We start from the raw sequence: 20,771 nt of genomic DNA, 5'->3' as shown, positions 1-20,771 counted from the left end.
TAAGTGCTGACAGTGACTTCCAGAACTTTGGGTTTAATTAAGGTGTCATTTGTTAATCAGAGAAAGACTGAAGGCAAATAAAGTTGGAAGGAGAAAATAAAGAATTCCATGTTACACGTATTAAATGGGGGATGCCTATGAGACTTCCAAGTGACTATGTTAGGCAGGCCATTGCTAATATGAGTCTGTGGTCCATGGAAGAGAAAAAGGGTAGAGACATACATGTGTTATGGCCATCTAACTGGATGTTCAAAACCACTGAATAAAAGACACCCTGTGGGGAATGACCATACAGTGAGAAAAGAAAATAATATCTGGGACCTGGATTTGAAACATCCGACACAGAGAGGTTGGGTGAAATAGGAGAAGTCACCTTAGGAGATTCTGAAGGAGTGTGCAGAGAGGTAGATGGACAGGACATCCTAGTACCACAGAGAAGTCTTTGTAAGAAAATTAGTTGTCAACTGTGTAGATTGCTGCCAAGAAGTCTCTTAAAGTGCTAAAATGTGTGCAACGAATTTGGCAACTTGGCAGTCACTCAGTGACCTTGATGCAGGGAGGAGGTGGGCAGAAGCCAGATTGAACGGACTGAAGTATCAATATGAGGTGAAGAATTCCAGATGGCACATTTGGACAATATTTTCAAGAAGCAGGCTGTGAAATATGGGGTCAGTGGAGAGAAGTGGTATTAAAGCAGACATTTAAAAAGTAAAAAAAAAAAAAAAATCGGTAGATTACCACTGTGAGCTAAGACTGGGATAACACATTTGCCTTTTATCGCTTGAGCAAAGAAAGTTGGTGTGACTGCCCAGAATTATATACTTAAGCATATATAGGTATGTTTATATTTAGCCTATATACATGCATATGTGTGTATTATACATATCCTAGAGGCCCGGTGCACGAAATTCATGCACGAGTAGGGTCCTTAGGCCTGGCCGGTGATCAGAGCCAATTGGGGCCTTCTGGCTGCCATCTGGGGCCTTCCTTTGTTCCATGCCGCTACCTGGTGGTCATCACATGTCATAGTGAGTGATCGGTCTCCCGGTCGAACTGCTGTGGAAACAATTTGCATATTAGGCATTTATATATATAAATTCTGGTAGAGCAAAAAGCATATGGAGATATAGGAGAAACTAGAAGTAATGGATAGAGTAAAGTCTTTGAAAAGATGAGGAAGGAAGAACGCCATAGATCAAAAGGAGGAATTGGCTTTTAAAAAATATATATATTTTTGTTGATTTCAGAGAAGAAGGTAGAGAGAGAGAGAGAGAGAGAGAGAGAGAGAGAGAGACATCAATGATGAGAGATAATCATTGATCAGCTGCCTCCTACACGCCCCCAAATGGGGATCGAGCCCACAGCCTGGGCATGTGCTCCTGACCAGAATCAAACCCAGGACCCTTCAGTCCGCAGGCTGATGCTCTATCCACTGAGCCAAACCAGCCAGGGCAGGAATTGGCTTTTTAATAGGAGAGACAGACAGTGTTCTGTTGGACAGCTACTATAGCACAGGAATAGAGGTGAAGGGGTTGGCGATAATTTCCAATGAGAGATTGCAATGATGGACCATAAAATCTAAGTTCTCTAAAACTTAGGAGACAGTGGGATGATAAGCACAGATATAGAAGATTTTTACATTTGATCATGAGTGATGCCTGTCTTGTGGCTTCTGGGTTTTGTTGTGTGTCTTTTCCTCCTTCAGCAAAGCATAAGACAAGATCATTAGCAGGGGGAAGCATAAACAGAGGCAGCGAGATGTTTCAAAAAATATTGGAGGGCAAACTACACTTTGAGAGTGAAAGAATGGTTATCACAGAAACACTGAATTCCATGGTGGTGATGAGTGCTTACTGAGGTAGGAGGTCATGAATGCATGGGGAAACCAAACTCCCTGCTTGGGTGATGTTCCCAGAGAGAACACAGAGAAGACACCTACTCAGGTATTGATAGTGAGGTTTCCTCAGGCCAGTGGGACATACAGATAGAGGTGAAATATTTGGGGGATATTTTGCAGTGAGAGATTTCAATGATGGGTCATTAAAATCTAAGTTTTATCAAAAGGGATATAAAAGTAAAAAGAGTAAAAAATGTTGAGTCAATGAATTTGAGGCCTCAGTGAAGTAAAATAATTGTTCCCATAGTCACTGAGCAAATGTCATACTCTCCTGTCCTCTTCACTCAATCTATATCTATCAATCTATCTATCAATCTATCAATCTATCTATCTATCTATCATCTATCTATCATCTATCTATCATCTATCTATCATCTATCTATCATCTATCATCTATCTATCATCTATCTATCATCTATCTATCATCTATCTATCATCTATCTATCATCTATCTATCATCTATCTATCTATCTATCTATCTATCTATCTATCTATCTATCTATCTATCTGTCTATCTATCTATCCTGCTACTGACTTCATTGGTTCAGTCATTTCATCTGCCCACTTCTCCACTGTGCCATGGAAGGTGTCCCTCAAGTCTTATTATTACTATGTGACAATGAGTCTCCCGAAGTTGAGAATTGAAACAGAAATGGAAGAACAACTTGTGACTAATCAGTCAAGGTTGTTAGTTTTTCTTCAATTTAAGGACCAATGACATTTTGGCTGGTGATCAAGTAAAACGTTTTGTTACCCTCTCTTCTTGGAGTTATGGGAAAGGAGGAATTAGGTTTATGGGCTTCAAGACTGGTAGAGGAGCGGGAGCTGGGGCAGTCTCAGTAGAGCCATTGAGGACAAGTCAAGGTAGATGGGACATAGCGCCCAGGGAGGGCAAAGCCCTGGGTCCTGAAAACGAAGGAGGACAGGGAAAGCAGGTGAGCATGAGCGTGAGAACGCGGACATTCGCTACTTCTGTCCATGCATTTTAGTTTCAAACCCCTTGAGGTCAGTGATGGAGATTTCTCAGCCAAGTTCAGTATTTTCTCAGCAGAAGCAGCTGTTGCTTGAGCCACATCCCCCCTCGCCAGCTTCCATTCCTGGCCCAGCACCGCGCACGGTGGTGCTTGTTGTTGACTCTGTGTCTGCAGCAGAGGCCACCCCTTCTTCTGATGAGCCCCGTTTTGTGTGGATGGCAGCACTTTGCTTTCTGCCTCTCCCAGGAAGGTAAAGAGCCTAATCACATTCCCTGCAATCATCCCGCGACTAATTACATGGAGACAGAGCTGAATCACCAGGCTGATGCCACTCGGAAAGAATTCAGCCGAATTGGTGATGCTGGGAGAAAGCGCTCTGTCTGAGACACTTCTGATTAGGGCGTGCTGTATCCCCACTCGCTCAGAGAAGCAGGGGCCTCGGCCACATGAGCTTTTAACTAAGGATATTTGTGGAGAGAGCCAAACCTGGCTCTTGTCTTATTCACTTCGAGCCTTGCTTCAGGGAGACATTGTTAGTCTCCCTTAGGAAGCGTGGAATAAAATTCTTTAATCTTAGGCGATTTGAGAGGTCTCCATATGTGGCCAGGCTTTATCAGGAAAAAGAAATAAGAAACACCCTAAAAGGTAGATATCTGCTATTTTCTTGAAAGTCACCAAAGAAGATTTTTGAATAGTTCGTTTTGACAGCTGGCACCGGCACCAGAGTTATCATCAGTCAGTTCATTCATCAGTATTTGACAGCTTGTGTTACCTTCTATGTGTTAAAAACTGTAATTGATATTGGAGATATAAAGTTGAAGAAGAGTGCCTTCTGTCTTGGGAATTTGAGTCCAGTAGGGTAAACATATGTAAAAACATCACAATGCAAAGTAATTAGTATAAGCATTAGAAACAAACAAGACAAAAAACTGGGAAGAGAGGAGGCAAGGACATTGGAGTATTAAGAAAGGGTGCTCAGAGGATTTATATCGAAGACTGTTTTGAAGGATGCATAGACATCTGAAAGTAGACAAAGTGGGTATTAGATTCTAGACCAGTGATGGCAAACCTTTTGAGCTCGGCGTGTCAGCATTTTGAAAAACCCTAACTTAACTCTGATGCCGTGTCACATATAGAAATTTTTTGATATTTGCAACCATAGTAAAACCAAGACTTATATTTTTGATATTTATTTTATATATTTAAATGCCATTTAATAAAGAAAAACCAACCAAAAAAAATGAGTTCGCATGTCACCTCTGACACGCGTGTCATAGGTTCGCCATCACTGTTCTAGACAGAGCAGGCATGATAGGTAAAGAACTTTGCCTGAATGCAGTGACTTTGGGGGTAGGGGGAGGATGGGACGGGTAGGAACTGGAAATAGAAGAATATGGAAATGTAGACAAGAGCCAGCTCCTAGGAGCCTTTATATTCCACATCAATGGGGAAAGTGAGCAGTGAAAGGATTTAAGCAGGGGCGAGGCTGATTTTTTAGTTTGGGCAATTATTTTGACAACAATAAAAATGTAGAACAAGAGGCAGGGAGATCAGTAAAGAGGGCGTTATAAAAATCCAGAGTAGAGATGGGTGCCTGAATTAAGATAGTTCACCATGAAAGGGGAGGGACAGGAGACAGGTAAATAAAAATAGTTAATGAAGTTTTATATGTATAAAAAATGCAAGCTCTGGTGGAATTCAAGTCTTTGGCTGGTGGTCACTTTAGTAGACGTGGTATTTCCCCTCTCTCAGCCACATCTGTCTAACAGGGTCACTGTAAAGATGAAAAGATAATGCCTGCAAAACACTTGGCATACCCTCTGCCACAGAAATGCCCAGTTCATGTTAGCCATTTATTAAAACCAAATTTAAAAAAAGATAGAAACAGTGTCTAATAATAAAAGCATAATATGCTAATTAGACTGGACATCCTTCCAGACAAAGCCGGGGCTGCAAAGAAAGCCTGGGTCCCAGGTGCCAGAGGGAAGCTGGTGCCGGCAGTAGGGGGAAGGAAGGCCTACTCTTGCATGAATTTCGTGCATTGGGCCTCTAGTAATAAAATAAGAAGATAGATTTGAAAACTATAAAGGCAGTAAAAACAACAGGAGTTATTGAGGAATCAGAGAAAGGAAAGACTCGAATGTGACCCTCCTATTTTAGGAGAATGGGGAGTTAACCTTGCCAACAACAGACATTAGTGGGCATTGGGGTGAGAGCAAGTTTGAGGGGCAAGATGATAAACACAGACTGTGGTGTCTGTGAAATATACAAAGGAGGCATTAGGTTGCACCTAGAGTTCAGCAGATCCTCTTGGGATGGTGATGTCCGTGATGAGATCATGAGCATAGCTGATAATTTAAAATGTATGAATGGGATTTGGCAGTGTAGATAGCCTGGGAGAGAGAACAGATAGAGAGAGGAGTGGACCTGATTGGAGGGTTGAGTCTCCTTCCTCTTATAGCTTGTTCCTTCTAGCATGTATCGACCATCTGTTAATGTGCTAATAACTCTTCTGTGTATTTGCAAACATTATCTCATTTAATTCTCAACCCCAATCTTGGGTGAAAAAAATAGTCTCCACTGTTTACTAGTGAGGAAACTGGGGTTCAATATCTTATTTAAAACGACTTAGTAGCTAAAAGAAATAGCCATGACCAGGATTCAGGAACACTGTGCTAGCGAACTCTGATAAAGCATGCTTGTTGGGTCTCACATGTTGCATTTCACCCAGGAGCCAGGCGTGCATGCCTAGGTTTAGGTTTTATGTGAAATGAAGAGAGGTGGAAGCAAACAGTATTAGTGTAACTAACGAAAGAGTGAATCAACTCTTCCCTTCCATGCACTCTCCCTTTTTATGGATTTTCATGTGGTTGACAATTTCACCTGTCAACCATTTCACCTATGTGGCATGGAACACTTAGAACCAACCAGGGGACAGGGCCCATGCTCACATTTCAAGCAGTGCAATTCCATAGCAGTATGATTTGCAAGCAAATAGCTTTGGTGTTGGGTAGATTTTGAGATCTACACTTGCAAAGATTACATAGATCAATAGATGATAGATAGATAGACAGACAGGCAGACAGAATGGATATTCAAAGACTGTAGTTAAATATGGCAAATACACAGATTTTCTGTCATGTCTCCATTTTTCTCTGGGCCCAAATGATCCCCCACCAACAAGCTATTCTATGGGTATTTCCATGTGGTTTTCTTGAGTCATTCTTTTATACACATCCTCCTACCCCATGCCACATGGAAATGCCTGTATGGCATTTCATTTTCTGGTATTGATGGTACTGGATACTTTTCTCTCTATGATCTGATCTGAACTTATTCATTAGATTGTCTTAATGAAAGATTTGACCCCATCCTAGCTCTTCTACTTTTTATTTTGTCATGTCATTGAGCGTTTGCTTGGTTCAGTCATCAATAAATGAAATTCTTCAGGAGGCCTTCATCCTGCTCCACACATGAGGATGCTGATGCAAAAGGAAAACACACTCACACATACACAGGCAAGCGCACAATGTCACATCCTCATGTTCCAAACACTCCTGAGATCACAGTGCCACGATTCTTGGATTAAGAACTCCTGTCCTTAATATAGAAAGCATCTCCGTGGCTAAACAACAGACTGACTGTACAGTCCGCTCTGCTTTTCCAGGGCAGGTCAGAACCAGGTGGTGAAGGTGACCCCACTACACGTGACCTTCTGACCTGAGGGTCCCTGAGATCGAGCCGGAAGCTTAGCCTATTAGCAGCCTCTCAAGTTAAAATAATTTTCTTAAATTATTCCTGGGAAGGAATTTCAAAGCAATTAAATTCTTCACATTTCTCAGCACTGGCTTATATATCCAGAGATGTAGAAAAGAGAGCACAAACAGCCAAGATACGAGGCGGTGTGACACTGCGGAATTCTATATTTACCTGCTATCCATGTCTTTCATATCCGCTTGCCTGAATTCACAAATCAAAAGCTGATTTCTCTCTTCTTATTTTTTTTAGCAGCCATCAGCTGCACCGCTGCAAATACCCAGGCTCCAACATCAAGCTGCACACTGCACACACACAGCTGTTTGCTGTCTTGACATCATCACCCAGGGTCTGCCTGCAAGCCCAGCTCAGGGGCCTCACAAAAGGCCCGCAGCAGGGGAGCTCACAGCCCTGGGTCTCAGCAGCTGGAGCTGCATCTGCAGAGAACGCCAGTGGCATCCTGAGGGAAGAACTAGGCCTCAGAGAATCACAGGACTGGCTCTAGGGAGCAGAGGGCTGGCTCTGGGGAGCACAGGGCCTCATTTCTATATAATTACATGTGGGCTGCAGCTCCTCCTTAATACAAAGCTAATAATTATTCCCAGAAAATTTCCTAATCAAAAAATTCTAATAACAAAAGCTGAGAGAGATGGTTTCCCAGGTATATGAAGAGTCCTCTCTTCACATGGAATAGATACGAGTCTGAGACTAGGAGGTGGGAATGGCACAGGGACATCACCGCACGTGTTCAACACTCTACGACAAGCATGTCAAACTCAAAGACTAACACGGGCCAAATAAACACGGTTTAAGTTTATGTGGGCCGCAAAGAAACAAAAGCTTCAATTTTCATAGAAACGTAGGTTTATTTCGATAGAGACATGCTGAATACAAAGGGCTGAGATAAATGTCATCGTTAACATAAAATAATCGAACATTTTAATAAAAATTGATACTTTTTCTTGAACATTAACTTACCAGACACTGAATAACTGCACAGATTAATAAGCGTAAAACAAACAAACCTATTTTTCTTGTTCTCCAAAAGTGAAATATTTCCTGTTGCGCACACCAAGCAAGTCAGTCCAAGACTAATGACGTGGCCGTCGGCTGCTAAAATATTCACTGCTAGTATTAGTGGGGAGAAATGGTGCACCTGCGCATAAGGGAAATGAATACAACACAATTATAGTAATCAGTCATTGGCAAATGTTGTAGTTCGTTATTAATAATTATATATAACAGGACATTATAAAAATTAAGTTATGAAATTTTTATTAAAATGTTTCTTACATACTGTTATATTGGCTGGGTCGCAAAAATATTCGTTGTGGGCCGCATGTGACCTGCAGGCCGCGAGTTTGACATGCTTGCTCTCTGACTTCAGCTCCTGGCTCACAGCAACCTTCACCAACATGTTTTAGAGAAATTCCATTTACATATCGGAAGCCAGCTAGTCAGAACAATTCAGCCTGCCCCCTTCCCCAAAGATGGTGCCTATCTTTGATTCCAAAAGGAATTTTCTCAGCGCCGGAAGTGTCCCTCCATTCTATAACAAGCAAAAGCAGGTCTGGGCCTTCCAGAATCTTCTTCCAGAAGAGATCTTGTAAGGTTATTCATTCTGGGAGAGATCATCAGGCCATCCTTTCTTTTGTTGTTTTCTTTTTTTTTAATTTAAATTGTTTATTGTTGACACTATTACAGATGTCTCCCATTTTCCCCTCCTTTGCCCACCTCTATCCAGCCCCTCACCCTCTCTTTTGGCCCTCCCTACACAAGTGTCTGTGTCCATGAGCTATGCACATATGTTCTTTAGCTAATCCTGCACCCTCCTTCAGCTCATATCCCCTGCCCTCTGATATTTGTTGGTCTGTCTCATGTATCGTTGCCTCTGGTTCTGTTTTGTTCATCAGTTTATTTTGTTCATTAAATCTCACATATCAGTGAGATCATATGGTATTTGTCTTTCTCTGACTGGCTTATTTCACTTAGCATAATACTCTCCAGGTCTATTCATGCTGTTACAAAGGGTAAGAGTTTCTTCCTCTCCCTCTCTCTCTCTCTCTCTCTCTCTCTCTCTCTCTCTCTCTCTCTCTCTCTCTCTCTCTCTCCCCCCCCCCCCATGTTGTATTCCATTGTGTAAATGTACCACAGCTTTTTTCCCACTCATCTACTGATGGGAACGTGAGATGCTTCCAAATCAGGGTGCACATATTCTTTCAGATTGGTGTTTGGGATTCTTAGAATATACACCCAGAAGTGGGATCACTGGGGGAAAGGCAGTTCTATTTTTAATTTTTCGAGAAACTCCATAGTGTTTTCCACAGTGGCTGCACCAGTCTGCATTTCTACCATCAGTGCACTAGGGTTCCCTTTTCTCCACATCCTCACCAGCACTTGCTCTTTGTTAATTAATTAATTAATTAAAATTTATTGTTTAAAGTATTACGTAAGTCTCCTTTTTCCCCATTGACCTCTCCCCAGCTGCCCCCACCTCCCAAAGGACTTGTATGCATGCATATGAGCATAAGCAATGAACACAGACAGTAGGGGAGAGAGGACAGTTAATTTATTGAAGGTAGCCATTTTGACAGGTGTGAGGTGATACCTCATATCATTTTAATGTGCACCACCCTGATGATTAGTGCCCTTGAGCATTTTTTTCATGTACCTATTAGCCACCTGTGTATATTCTTTGGATAAATTTCTAACTATTTAGGTCCTTTGCCCATTTTTTAATTAGATTGTTTGTCTTCCTGGTGTTGAGTTGTGTAAGTTCTCCTTATATTTTGCATATTAACCCCTTATCAGCTGAATTATTAGTAAATATGTTCTCCCATATGACAGGTTCCTTTTTGTCTTGATGGTTTCTTTTGCTGTGAAGAAGCTTTTTAGTTTAATATAGTTCCATTTCTTTATTTTTTCCTATGTTTATCCCTCGGAGACATATTGGCAAAAATATTGCTCTGAGAGATGTCTAAGATTTTACTACCTATGTTTTCTTCTAGGATTTTTATGATTGTGCTTCTTACATTTAAGTATCTTATCAAATTTGAGTTTATTCTTGTGTATGGTGTAAGTTGGTGGTCTAGTTGAATTTTTTTTTTGCATATACCTGTCCAATTTTCCCAGAACCATTTATTGAAGAGGCTGTCTCTGCTCCATTATATATTCTTATCAAATATTAATTGAGTGTAATGGCTTGGATCTATTTATGGGGTCTCTGTTCTGTTCCATTGATCTATATGCCTGTTCTTGTGTGAGTACCAGATGGTTTTGATTTACAGTGGCTTTGTACTATAGTTTGACATCCAGTAATTGGATTCCCTCCAACTATATTCTTTTTTCTCAAGTTTGTGGAAGCTATTCAGAGTCTTATGTGGTTCCATATAAATTTCTGGAATATTTATTCTACATCTGTGAAATATGCCATTGGTATTTTAATAGGAATTGCATAGAATCTATAGATTTACTTTGAATAGTATAGACATTTTAATGATGTTCATTTTTCCAATCCATGAACACTTCCATTTGTTTGCATCTTTCTCTATTTCTTCCTTCAATGTCCTATAGCTTTCTGAATACAGATCTTTTACCTCCTTAGTTAGGTTTATATCTAGGTATCTTATTTTTGTTCTTGTTGTTGCAATAGTAAATGGGATTCTTTTCCTAGTTTCTCTTTCTGGGAGTTTGTTATTGATTAATAAAAATGACAATTTCTGCATATAAATTTTGTATCCTGCTACTTTGATGAATTCATTTATTAGATATAGTAGTTTTTTGGTGGAATCTTTAGGATTTTCTATATATAATATTGCACCATCTGCACATAATGACAGTTTTACTTCTTTCTTTTCAATTTGAATGCTTTTTATTTCTTCTTGTCTGATTGCTGTGGCTAGGATTTCCAGCACTATGTTGAATAAAGAGGTGAAAGCAGACATCCATGCATCCACGTCTTGTTCCTGATCTTAAAGGAATACTTTTAGTTGTTGCCTATTGAGTATGATATTGGCTATAGGTTTATCATATATATATATATATATATATATATATATATATATATATATATATATATAATTGATTCCAGAGAGAAAGGGAGTGGGAGAGAGAGATAGAAACATCAATGAGAAAGAAACATTGATTGGCTGCCTCCTGCAGCCCCCTAATGGGGATCAAGCTGCAACCTGGGCATATGCCCTCACCAGGAATCAAATCAGTGACCTGTCCATGCCAGGGATGATGCCCAACCAATTGAGCCACACTGGCCGGGCTCCACTGTATTCTTGATGTCAGATACTAGTATACTGTTCTGCACTTCTAACTGCTTCTTATTCGTGATTTTATGTCCCTTTTCATGCTGATGTAGTTCCCATTACATTTCTTGTTGTTCCCATTAATTTTCTTATAGTTCTCACTAAGTTTATTGAGCATCCATTAACCATTACTCTGAACTCTACCTCTGATAAATCGCTTGCCTCCATTTCATTTAGCTCTTTTCATGAATATTCCTCCTGTTCTTTCATCTGAGGCCTGTTTTTTTGTCTCCCTATTTTAGCTATCTCTTTGTGTTTGTTTCTATGTATTAAATAGAGCTGCTATGACGCCCCATCATCGTGGAGTGGTCTTAGATAGTAACTATACTGTGGGACCCAGTGATCTCCTGAGCTGGATGCTTTAGAAATGTCTCTTTTGTGAGTTATTTGGGTTCTCCTGTTGTAATCAGGTCTTGATTGTTGTTTTCCTGTTCATGGGTTGGAAAGGTTGCTGGACTGTGAGGCTCAACCCTGACCATGTCATGCTGAATAAACAAGGAAGTGGAGGTTTCCCAGAGCTGCTAATAAGGAATGATGCCCTGCTGACACCTTGCTGTTAGCTCAGTGAAACATGTGTCAGACTTCTGACCTATAGAACTGTCTTGCAGGCCTGTTTTCAGCAGTGGCAGCTCATCTATCCGAGTCACTGCCACTTGGCCCCCATGCCTCCCCAGACCAATCCCACCTGCAGCTGTCCAGCAGCGACTGCTCAAACTACCTTTTCTGTTTCCAAAGGAATAGTCAAGGAGAAAAAAATATATAAAATATGTGTATATCCTTCTATTTTTAGCAGTGAAAGTAGAGACATTTTTCAAGCCCTCAGCAGGTCTCACGTGGGCTATGCAACACTACTGACTTTCTTAGAAGAAATCATCCTGAAATATTGTATCCCTTGTAAATCAAATCCTCTTTTAATTGAAGGGAATAGAACTTTCTAGTTAAAGGATCTGTGGTGAATCCTTTGTAAAGTTTATTACTATGAAATTCCTACTAGGAAAGCAAAGATCTGATTATTCTTGCATTTCTGCATTGAGATTTTCTTGTGTTGAAGATCTTGTGTATTAAAATGCTTTCAAACTGAGTTGTGATATCAGTGAGAACAACGGTCATGAGGGCTTACCATTTATTGATAGTTGACTATGTTCTACGTACTTCCCACACATTTCCTTCTTTCATACTCACCAAACCCTATAACGTCGTGTTGTGTCCCCCATTTAACAGAAGAGGAATCTGAGGCCTGAAGAAGTGAATTGTCAGCTAGCAAATTCTACGGGGCCAGTGTGAGGGCGTTAGAGCCCAATCCAGCCTCACAGTGTAGCAAGGGCAACGGTGCCAACAGCCATACTGCACCTGCCAAATAATCAGACCCTCAGAAGCTATTCATTCTGTGTAGATGTCACATTTGGAAATGCTTTTACTATTGATAGTTTTCCTTGATACAGCAGAAATTGCTGTCGGGATTTGGTGTGTAGCCCACATGCTCCCAGCAGCACAAGGATTGCGTCAGTGTCACATCCATGTGGCTCTTAGGGCCCTCTGGTAAGCCTGTGGACTTCAGCCTTCCCTCAGTTTCCTCTGCCAACTTCTTGGAGTCCATACCATGTGCTCAAATACAAGTCTTCTCATGGTCTTCCCTTTGCCCCTGTCAGTGCAGCCCCTCACCTTCTGAGGTCTGTTCTGATTGGCTGATTTCCAGCTGCGCGGAGTCATCAGGTGGCCAGGGATGAGGAGGGACTTCACACAATCACTGGCAGGTGTTGACACGGGATCTCACTGCAGCACCGCCTACCTCTCACATCTTTCAGAAACACGTCTTCTATAGTTTCTGACCCTAATCACTTTTTTTTTCTTTTTTAAAAATATTTGTATTGATTTCAGAAAGGAAGGGAGAGGGAGAGAGAGATTGAAACATCAATGATGAGAGAGAATCATTGATGGGCTGCCTCCTGCACGCTCCCAACTGGGGATCGAGCCCGCAACCCGGGCATGTGCCCTGACCAGGAATCGAACCGTGACCTCCTTGGTTCATAGGTCGATGCCCAAACACTGAGCCACCCCGGCCAGGCTAATGACATTCTTCATGAGACAACAAAACCAGTCCCTCTGGCTCTGCAGGGGTTGGTGTTGAGAAAGAGTAACTACACCTCTGTCACGTTGTTCTTGTGCTGCTCTTGTCCACCTGACCTTCCAACATCTGAACAAAGCCATGTCTTTCACCATCAAAACACAAAACCTCCCATGCACCTCAGCTTATAATGAAGGCACCTGGAGGGACCCCAGCTTCCCTGTCCTGTCAGCAGCTGTCCCTGGAGCCCAATCTGAGTTTCACAGGAACATCTTTATGAAACCAAGAAGTTGAGGGAGCAGTGGTGAGAGAACTAGTCTAGTACTAGACTAGGCACAGTATTTGAACTAAATTTTTTTTAAAAAAATAATTCATCTCAACTCTCACTTCTGGGTTCCCATGTTATGTCCTTTTTTTTTTTTAGTTTCTGGGGGCCCATGATTTTTATCTCAGCTGGTGTAAATGCCATAAAAATATTAAACAAGCAGACAGCTGTGTCCTCTCCTCTCCAGTAGCGACAGCTGTTCTCCTGACAAGCTTATTCTTAGGTGCGATAAAAATGATAATCATGGCTATTATTATTTGCAGTTATAAGCACTGTTAATCCCCAGTCTATGAACTCGGGAACGTGGGGTTTTCTCTTCCAAAGGGTATTACTTACACAGGGTCCTTCTGTCCATTATTGAGAGAAGCTGCTGAGCTCAGCCCATGGGCAATGCGAACCTCCTTTGGGGATTGGAGGGCAGGTGGAATCACGTTTCTAACTTGCTTCATTTCCCGGCTTGAATTGTCAGATTCCACTTAATGAAATAGCTGTGTTCCTGAAAAGTTGGCCGTAGAACAAATTCTGTTCAATGCATCATACTTCCTCATTGATCTTCATTTTTAAATTAAGGATGCATTTCCCTGAGGAAATAATTGGCCCCAAGACCAATATAAATTATACTAAACACTCAATAAACCTTTTTAAATTGCACATTTAAAGAAAGTCAGTGCTGTTAGAACATTAATAGTGATGATATGTTTAACGTCAGGAAATACAAATATTATGCTAAGAAGCTAAGAACAATTACCAGAAGTGGTGTTGTGGTGGGAATAGAGCCACGTGAGGATTAGGAGAGCAGCATGGAGTCCCTGGATTTTTTTTTTAAATTAAGTACTTCTGAGCCTATCAATCCATCTATTAATAAGAATTTAACAAACTTCAAATTATGTAAACTATTTCCCTTGGTGTCTTGAGAGCCAGGATGTGCAAGACTCAGTCCTGCTGAGAGAGGGTTTCAATTGCACTGGAAAATAAGACGGTGAATATAGCAAAAACCATCTGTGGATTGGACATTGGAGAGCTGGTGCGATCTGGCACTAAACCGACACGGGCTCCTCTGAACTGTAGTTGCACACATGAACCATACAGGGATTGAACAAAATCACTAATTTCCTAACTTGACTATGAGAATTTCCTGGTAAAATTATTAAAACTCCTCATTCCAGGACATTTTGTAGTTATGGTAGGATCTAGAAATCTATATTTAAATAATTTTTCTAGGTAATCCTATTGAATCAGACTATGCCCTAGCATAATAACAATAGGATTATATAACCTTCACTGATGTTTTGAGCTCTTTAGTTGAATATTTTTGTGATTCTAAAGACGAGACGAACTCTAGATGAACTAGATGAACTCTACACTCAGACAGCCATAGGTACTGGGAATTGGGAGAGAGACAAGAGTGTATTAGTTTCCTAGGGTTCCCAAGAAAGTAACAAAGAGGAGGCGGCTTACACAATAAAAATGTCTAGTCTCCCAGTTCTGAAAGCCAGAAGTCCAAATTTAAGGTGTCAGCTGGTACATGTTCATAACCAGAGCACAAATGGTGTTTAAAGGAAAACTTTGCTCAAATCGTTGACTCTTATAAATTCAGATTTTGGTTTAGTTTTTTCTGGTTGGCTTATTTGTCTTAGGCATCCCCTTTAGGAACCTCATTTCTGGTGGCTCAAAGTTGAATTTGTTGTGTATATACTGACTCTCTTTCTCTCTGGTTTTGCCATCTTTGCTTTTAGTAGAGAAACAATGTATGTGAGGAGAACGGTGAAAATAATGGCAAGGAAAGCTAAAATATATAAAGCATGTTTCTATGTATGAATTAGTTTTCACATGCCTCACCCAGTTGAGTCAGAGAGTGCATGAAATTGGTGAGTAACGGAGTCATTGTGGTTTTCCTGTAATTCTACACTTGGTTTGGGGAACACAGGATAGTAAAGTTAAGCCTCATTGTTTTCCGCATGATGAACTAAGTGTAGATTCTTTCCCCGTGGTAATACAAATCTGGACCTTCCCCAAATCGTAAGCTCTCCAACTTCCTTCACTACGTAAGATTGCCTGATAGAAATATATAAAATTACACACATCTTCACAGAAAATGTGATGACTTCTTGATTGTGACTATCCTAATATCTGTGACCTTGCATTTGTGTCTATGACTGCAATCCCCCTACTTGTTTCTCCATTTATATGTCCTTATAATGAGCCCATGCAACTGAGTCCCTGTATATCTTACTGGGGTCACACAAGAGCATATTTGGACGGTAGAATAAAATTAGATGTTTGGTCTCCAGGTGGAGAGAAGGGCGAGAGACCCAGAAAAACCTATGTAGTTGTGTTTCATTGCTTTGATGGTGCAGTACACAGCCTTCCCAGGAATCTGGGGTCCGACCACTGCTCAGACACGGAGCTCAGTCCAGAAACAGCTGTCCAGAACTAATTTATTTCCTAATGCTACGGCACTGTTAATTTATAAATTACACTGGTAATTCAAGCTATTATTAATTTCAGATGGTGTAGGGCAAGCCTAATTAAAATATGACATCAATTGCCACACATATGTACCAAAGACTACCATTTAAAATTAATGGGAATATTAAGTGTGACACTGGTCTCCGAGATGCTTTGCACAGTAATTATAGCATTCCGGCAGGGAAAGATCTGACAAATGTAGGCTCGGGCCTGGTAGCAAATAAACAACAAGATGAAAGGAATCACCAACTCTTCCTTTAAACCTTTGCTCCTGGTTTTCCTCATCCTTCCTCACATCAAGGCGAGTACTTTTCCCCCTGAAGATGCTTAGGAAGCAAGAACAAAAGGCTACCATGACAATTAGAGAAGTTTCTTAACTGGTTTGGGACTGTGAGTTCCCAGGGGTCAATGTTGAGTGTCTTCTCCACATCCTGAACTTTTTGACCCTGTTTTCTACTCATTACCATGTTCTTGGATCTTCCTGAAAATTTATGAGTCTTGCTTGTCTCAGTAGCTACAAGCTGTTCTTTCGCTCTTGTGTAGGTAGCGGAGGCAAGAGTTCCCACACACATGTAGCGTGGGTTCCCTAGGTCATGCGAGTACATGAGGAAATGGCAACCTAATTGAGCGTATTACTGGAGGGTGACACAGTGGGATCATGTCCAAGGAGTGGTGGCCGAGTTGGGCAGGTCGTGGCCCTTTTTCACAAGATGGTTGTTTTGTTATTGTTGCCATCCTTATCACTACTGTTGTTACATGGACAAAACAGCGACCTTCATGTCACATAACAAATACAACCATAACTTACATAGCACGTCTATCATTCTTTGTATTGTATCAGTTTCTCGCTGCTGTTATTTTCACGCTTTGGAGCAGCAGGTGCATGTGACATTACGTGGCAGTGCTATCCCCTGGAGAAAGGTGCTCCTCTCTTCCCTCCCTGCTCATGTGGAGCCATGCATGTTAATCTAGCTCCACTCACGGAGCCTGCGCCTCCGGGCAGATTATAGGAGTGCGAGCGAAAGCAGGTGCACAGCACACGGAAGCTTTCAAAATGCTTTCATGTTTGTGTGTGTTTCCATTTGTCACTCCCAACAATCCTCTGAGGTGTTGGGATTGTGTGTACATTCTGTCTGGGCAGATGTCTCAGTTGCTAGTGACAGTCTCAACTCATGCTGCTGCCCCATTGTCACTTTCTGTATTGAGTTCAGATAGGAAGGGAGAGAGAGAGAGAAACATCAATGATGAGAGAGAATCATTGATTGGCTGCCTCCTGCACACCCCACACTGGGGATCGAGCCCACAACCCAGGCATATGCCCTGACTGGGAATTGAACCATGACCTCCTGGTTCATAGGTCGAAGCTTAACCACTGAGCCATGCCTACTGGGCTGGATAGTCACTATTAACACTCCGGTGTGGGGTGAATTTCCCGCCAAAATATAAGATGGCTCTGTCTTTTGGTTTTGTTCCATCCACCAAAAGGGTGGATTACAAACAAATATTTGGTAATACGCAGTTATAATCGGCCCGAGTTTACACGTTTCCCGCACTCCACCGCAAATCTATATGAACCGAGTTAAAGACGGCTCCCGCGGAGTACGCGCAATTCACGCAAGCCGACTTAACTCGTTTCCCCCACTCCAAGTGTTAATAGCACCTCCTTATACTCTTCAAGGTATCCCAGTTCGCACAATGCATGTATCATCATGCTGGTTACTTCATTGAGTGGAAGAGGCCAGATACTTCCCTGGGAAGGAAGCAGTTACTTTTGTTCTCCATTGTCTTTCTTTGAGGAGGCGGGAACTGAGGGCAACAAGGGAGAAAAACAAGAAATGCATCTCCTAGGTTTGAATGTCATGGCCGTTCCATCATCAGATCCTTGCGGCCAGGCCTCTGGTGGGGAGTCCAGTAGGCAAGGGGTTAGTGTTATTATGCATGACTCTTCCATACAGAACTGATGCTGCTGATGATGAAGTGGCAGTGAGATCTGTACCTGTCCTCTTGTCCTTTCCTTTCTGCCATGTTTGTGATTAGAGCGTGGAGTCCCTGGTGTTGGCTTGTCTGCAGGATCTTATACCCAAGAGCTCTAGTAGATTGAAGTTTGGGAAATGGACTTTTGCCTATCAGTTGACTGTCTAGCTGTAAAAATAAATTAACTTTTATTTCATGAGTGTTCCCACTGTCTTTTGTGACGTTTGTGTGTGTAAGCTATTTTGGTATTTTTAACTGATACTGGTATGTGGTCTGGGATGTAGTCATTGGCTCTACTCCAAGGTTCAGTGTGAATGGCACCTGGAGTCAGAAAGAATTGAGATACACCTCAGGTGCCTTTCTTGGACCCAGAGCCAGAGGGCTCGGTAAGGTCAGGGCAGGGCACAGATCTCTAGGCATTTGTTTAGTCCAGGTAGGAACACGGGCATCTCAGCTAGTCCTTTGGGGAGCTAAGGAGATGGTGGTGGTGGCTGTGGTAGGAGAAGGGAAGTGTGAATGCACACAGTGCTGAGGAATCTGAACTTGAAAGTGGCTGACATAACCAGGTCCTACGTTGGTTTCTAAGAGCATGCTTTTGCTGTTTTCTCTCCTGTGCTACCACACCTTCTCCGGCAGCCGTGGGCTTTGTGAGTGAAGATGAATACTTGGAGATCCAGGGCATCACGAGGGAGCAGTCCGGGGACTACGAGTGCAGCGCCTCCAATGACGTGGCCGCACCCGTGGTACGGAGAGTGAAGGTCACCGTGAACTGTAAGTGTTGTCATGGAACCCTCGCCCCGTGTGGATGGGAGGGGGGCTGCTGGCATGGCCACAAAAAAGAGATGGATACAGAGCCAACTCTTAGAGAGTGAATGGCATATGTGGCTTTTTAAAAATATATTTTTATTGACGTCAGAGTGGGGAAGGGAGAGAGAAATAGAAATATCAATGATGAGAGAGAATCATTGATTGGCTGCCTCCTGCCTGCCGAACCAGTAACCGGGGCATGTGCCCTTGATTGGAATGGAACCTGGGACCCCTCAGTCCACAGGCTGATGCTCCACCCATTGAGCCAAACCAGCGAGGGCGAAACATCATCTGTTTTCAGGTTTATGTCCATCAGATAAAAGCCAGCTAGTTGCTTGGGAGAAACATTGCTTTTCCTGGTCCTGAAACCAAGGGGAAGTTGATCTTTAGGGTCTCTACAAATAGAGCACCTTGAAATGTAGTCAACCACTTGCAAACAGTGTTTCTGTATTAAATAGAATGGCGTGTTTGTTACACCTGTGCTTCCCAGTGCACTCCCCTGCAAGCTGTTGGAATTGTCAAGCGTTGTTAGGGAAAACTTCAATTCCAAGTAGGCCAACTATATAGGTCTGGCTGGGTCTGGTAGATGCGGGAATCATTTTAGAAGAACCTAGAAGGATGACTGATCCGTACACCCTTCAGGCAATTCTCTATGAATATTATTCTTGCAACTGCGCTTTTGATGGGAATTGAATAGTATGAGGTTATATAGTCTGGCAAGAACCTGGTTTGCAGAAATTCTATGAGGCTGATTAAAACTGCTGACTGCCAACCCAGGGACTGGAGGGTTGATGGGTTGGCATCATCCTGTGCAAGTTAAAAAGTTTAAACAGAAAGCGGGCCTGCATGCACACCTGGTCACTCGCCTCCCTTCAGAAGGGGATAGCAGCATCCCACGCTGGGCAGACCAGGGTTTTCCTTAGAACTACCGCGAGTGGTTTGGTTCCTGCAGCACAATTTGTGTAGTGAATCTGTCCGCTCAAGGGAGCGCGGTAGATCAGAGAGTGAAAAATACAATCAGCGAGGGAGGCAGCGGCCTGGCTGGAGAATGCATTTTCAGATGCTACAGGGCGTCTTCTCCCTGCAGATCCACCGTACATCTCTGAAGCGAAGGGGACAGGCGTCCCCGTGGGACAGAAGGGGACCCTGCAGTGTGAAGCCTCGGCAGTCCCCTCCGCAGAATTCCAGTGGTACAAGGACGACAAAAGGTGAGGACCCCCTCCCTGCACCCCTCTCTCCCCCGCACCCAAAGAAGGCATCTTCTCCAGTTTCGTGGTTGCGAGGGAAACCCTGTGAATTCCTCCCTGAACTCCCCCTGCCTAGAAGGGGAGGCAATATCCAATCACGTCTTTTCCTGGTATTAATGCATTTCTGCTATGTTTCCAACGTTGCCATGCATTGGACTAACCAGCCTGAAGGAAAACATTTTGTAAGGAAGCAATACCTTACAGGAAGGGCTGCCAGGGGCATGGGAAGGCCTGTGGATTTCTCATAGGCCAAGAAAATAGTATGTTCCACCTGAAGCTCTTTCTAACACATTCCCGGGCTTTCATGAGGTGTTAGGAACGCTCCCGGGACCCTAGGAGTGGCTAAGAAGTTAGCTGGAGCTAGAGGTCTCAGTTCTGGTTCAGACGCTGTCAGGATTGGTTTACAGGAGTCCATGACCCTAGTTAGGCCTCCTTTGTACCCAGGCTGTTGGTTCACTGTAGGAAAGAGAGAGAGCAGCGTTCCCTCCCCTGGCATTGCTGCAGCCACCACCAGGACATTTGTTGTGATTTGCTGGAGATGGTCATGGTGAGGAGCCAGCAAATGGCACGTTAGCCCAGGGTCAGAGGCTCAGTCCACCAGGCAGCACAATCACCGCTGTGAAAATCGCCATTTTAAGGTGGGGGAGCAACCAATAAAGGTGCAAGAACACTTTTCTAGAAATGGGGAGGGGATGATGCAAAGGAGTCCCGAGGTATATGTGGGGCGGAGAAGGAAGAACGCGTTTCAGAGGCCGAGAAGCTGAGAAAGAAAACACCCAAGAGGTTGATGGGGAGGAGGAGAGCGGTGTGAGCCACTCCAGGCCAGGAGGGATCCAGCTGTTGCCCACGTGACATAGAACATCTTTATGGGCTTGTGTGTCTTTCTTTTAGGGGTCAGCCACCAGTCACACACCAAAAGCTCTTCAGGTCTCTGAATCGAC

The 20,771-nt window shown here is 42.7% G+C and overlaps 1 protein-coding gene across 5 annotated transcripts in view; it reads left to right on the top strand.

Moving 5' to 3' along the window:
* Positions 1 to 20,771, top strand: part of NTM (neurotrimin) — an 846,452-nt gene that overhangs the window by 806,383 nt on the left and 19,298 nt on the right. For all 5 annotated transcript variants that reach the window (XM_006098235.3, XM_014463876.2, XM_023761994.1 and 2 more), the window contains 2 exons: positions 18,413 to 18,547; positions 19,671 to 19,791. In XM_006098235.3, the coding sequence (XP_006098297.1) occupies positions 18,413 to 18,547; positions 19,671 to 19,791 (256 nt within the window). The remainder of the gene's footprint in view (positions 1 to 18,412; positions 18,548 to 19,670; positions 19,792 to 20,771) is intronic.

This window comes from Myotis lucifugus, unplaced genomic scaffold (genome assembly GCF_000147115.1).
Source record: "Myotis lucifugus unplaced genomic scaffold, Myoluc2.0 scaffold_225, whole genome shotgun sequence".
Taxonomy (NCBI): domain Eukaryota; kingdom Metazoa; phylum Chordata; class Mammalia; order Chiroptera; family Vespertilionidae; genus Myotis; species Myotis lucifugus.
Note: the sequence above shows the minus strand (reverse complement) of the source record. Positions and strands in the feature narration are given on the sequence as shown.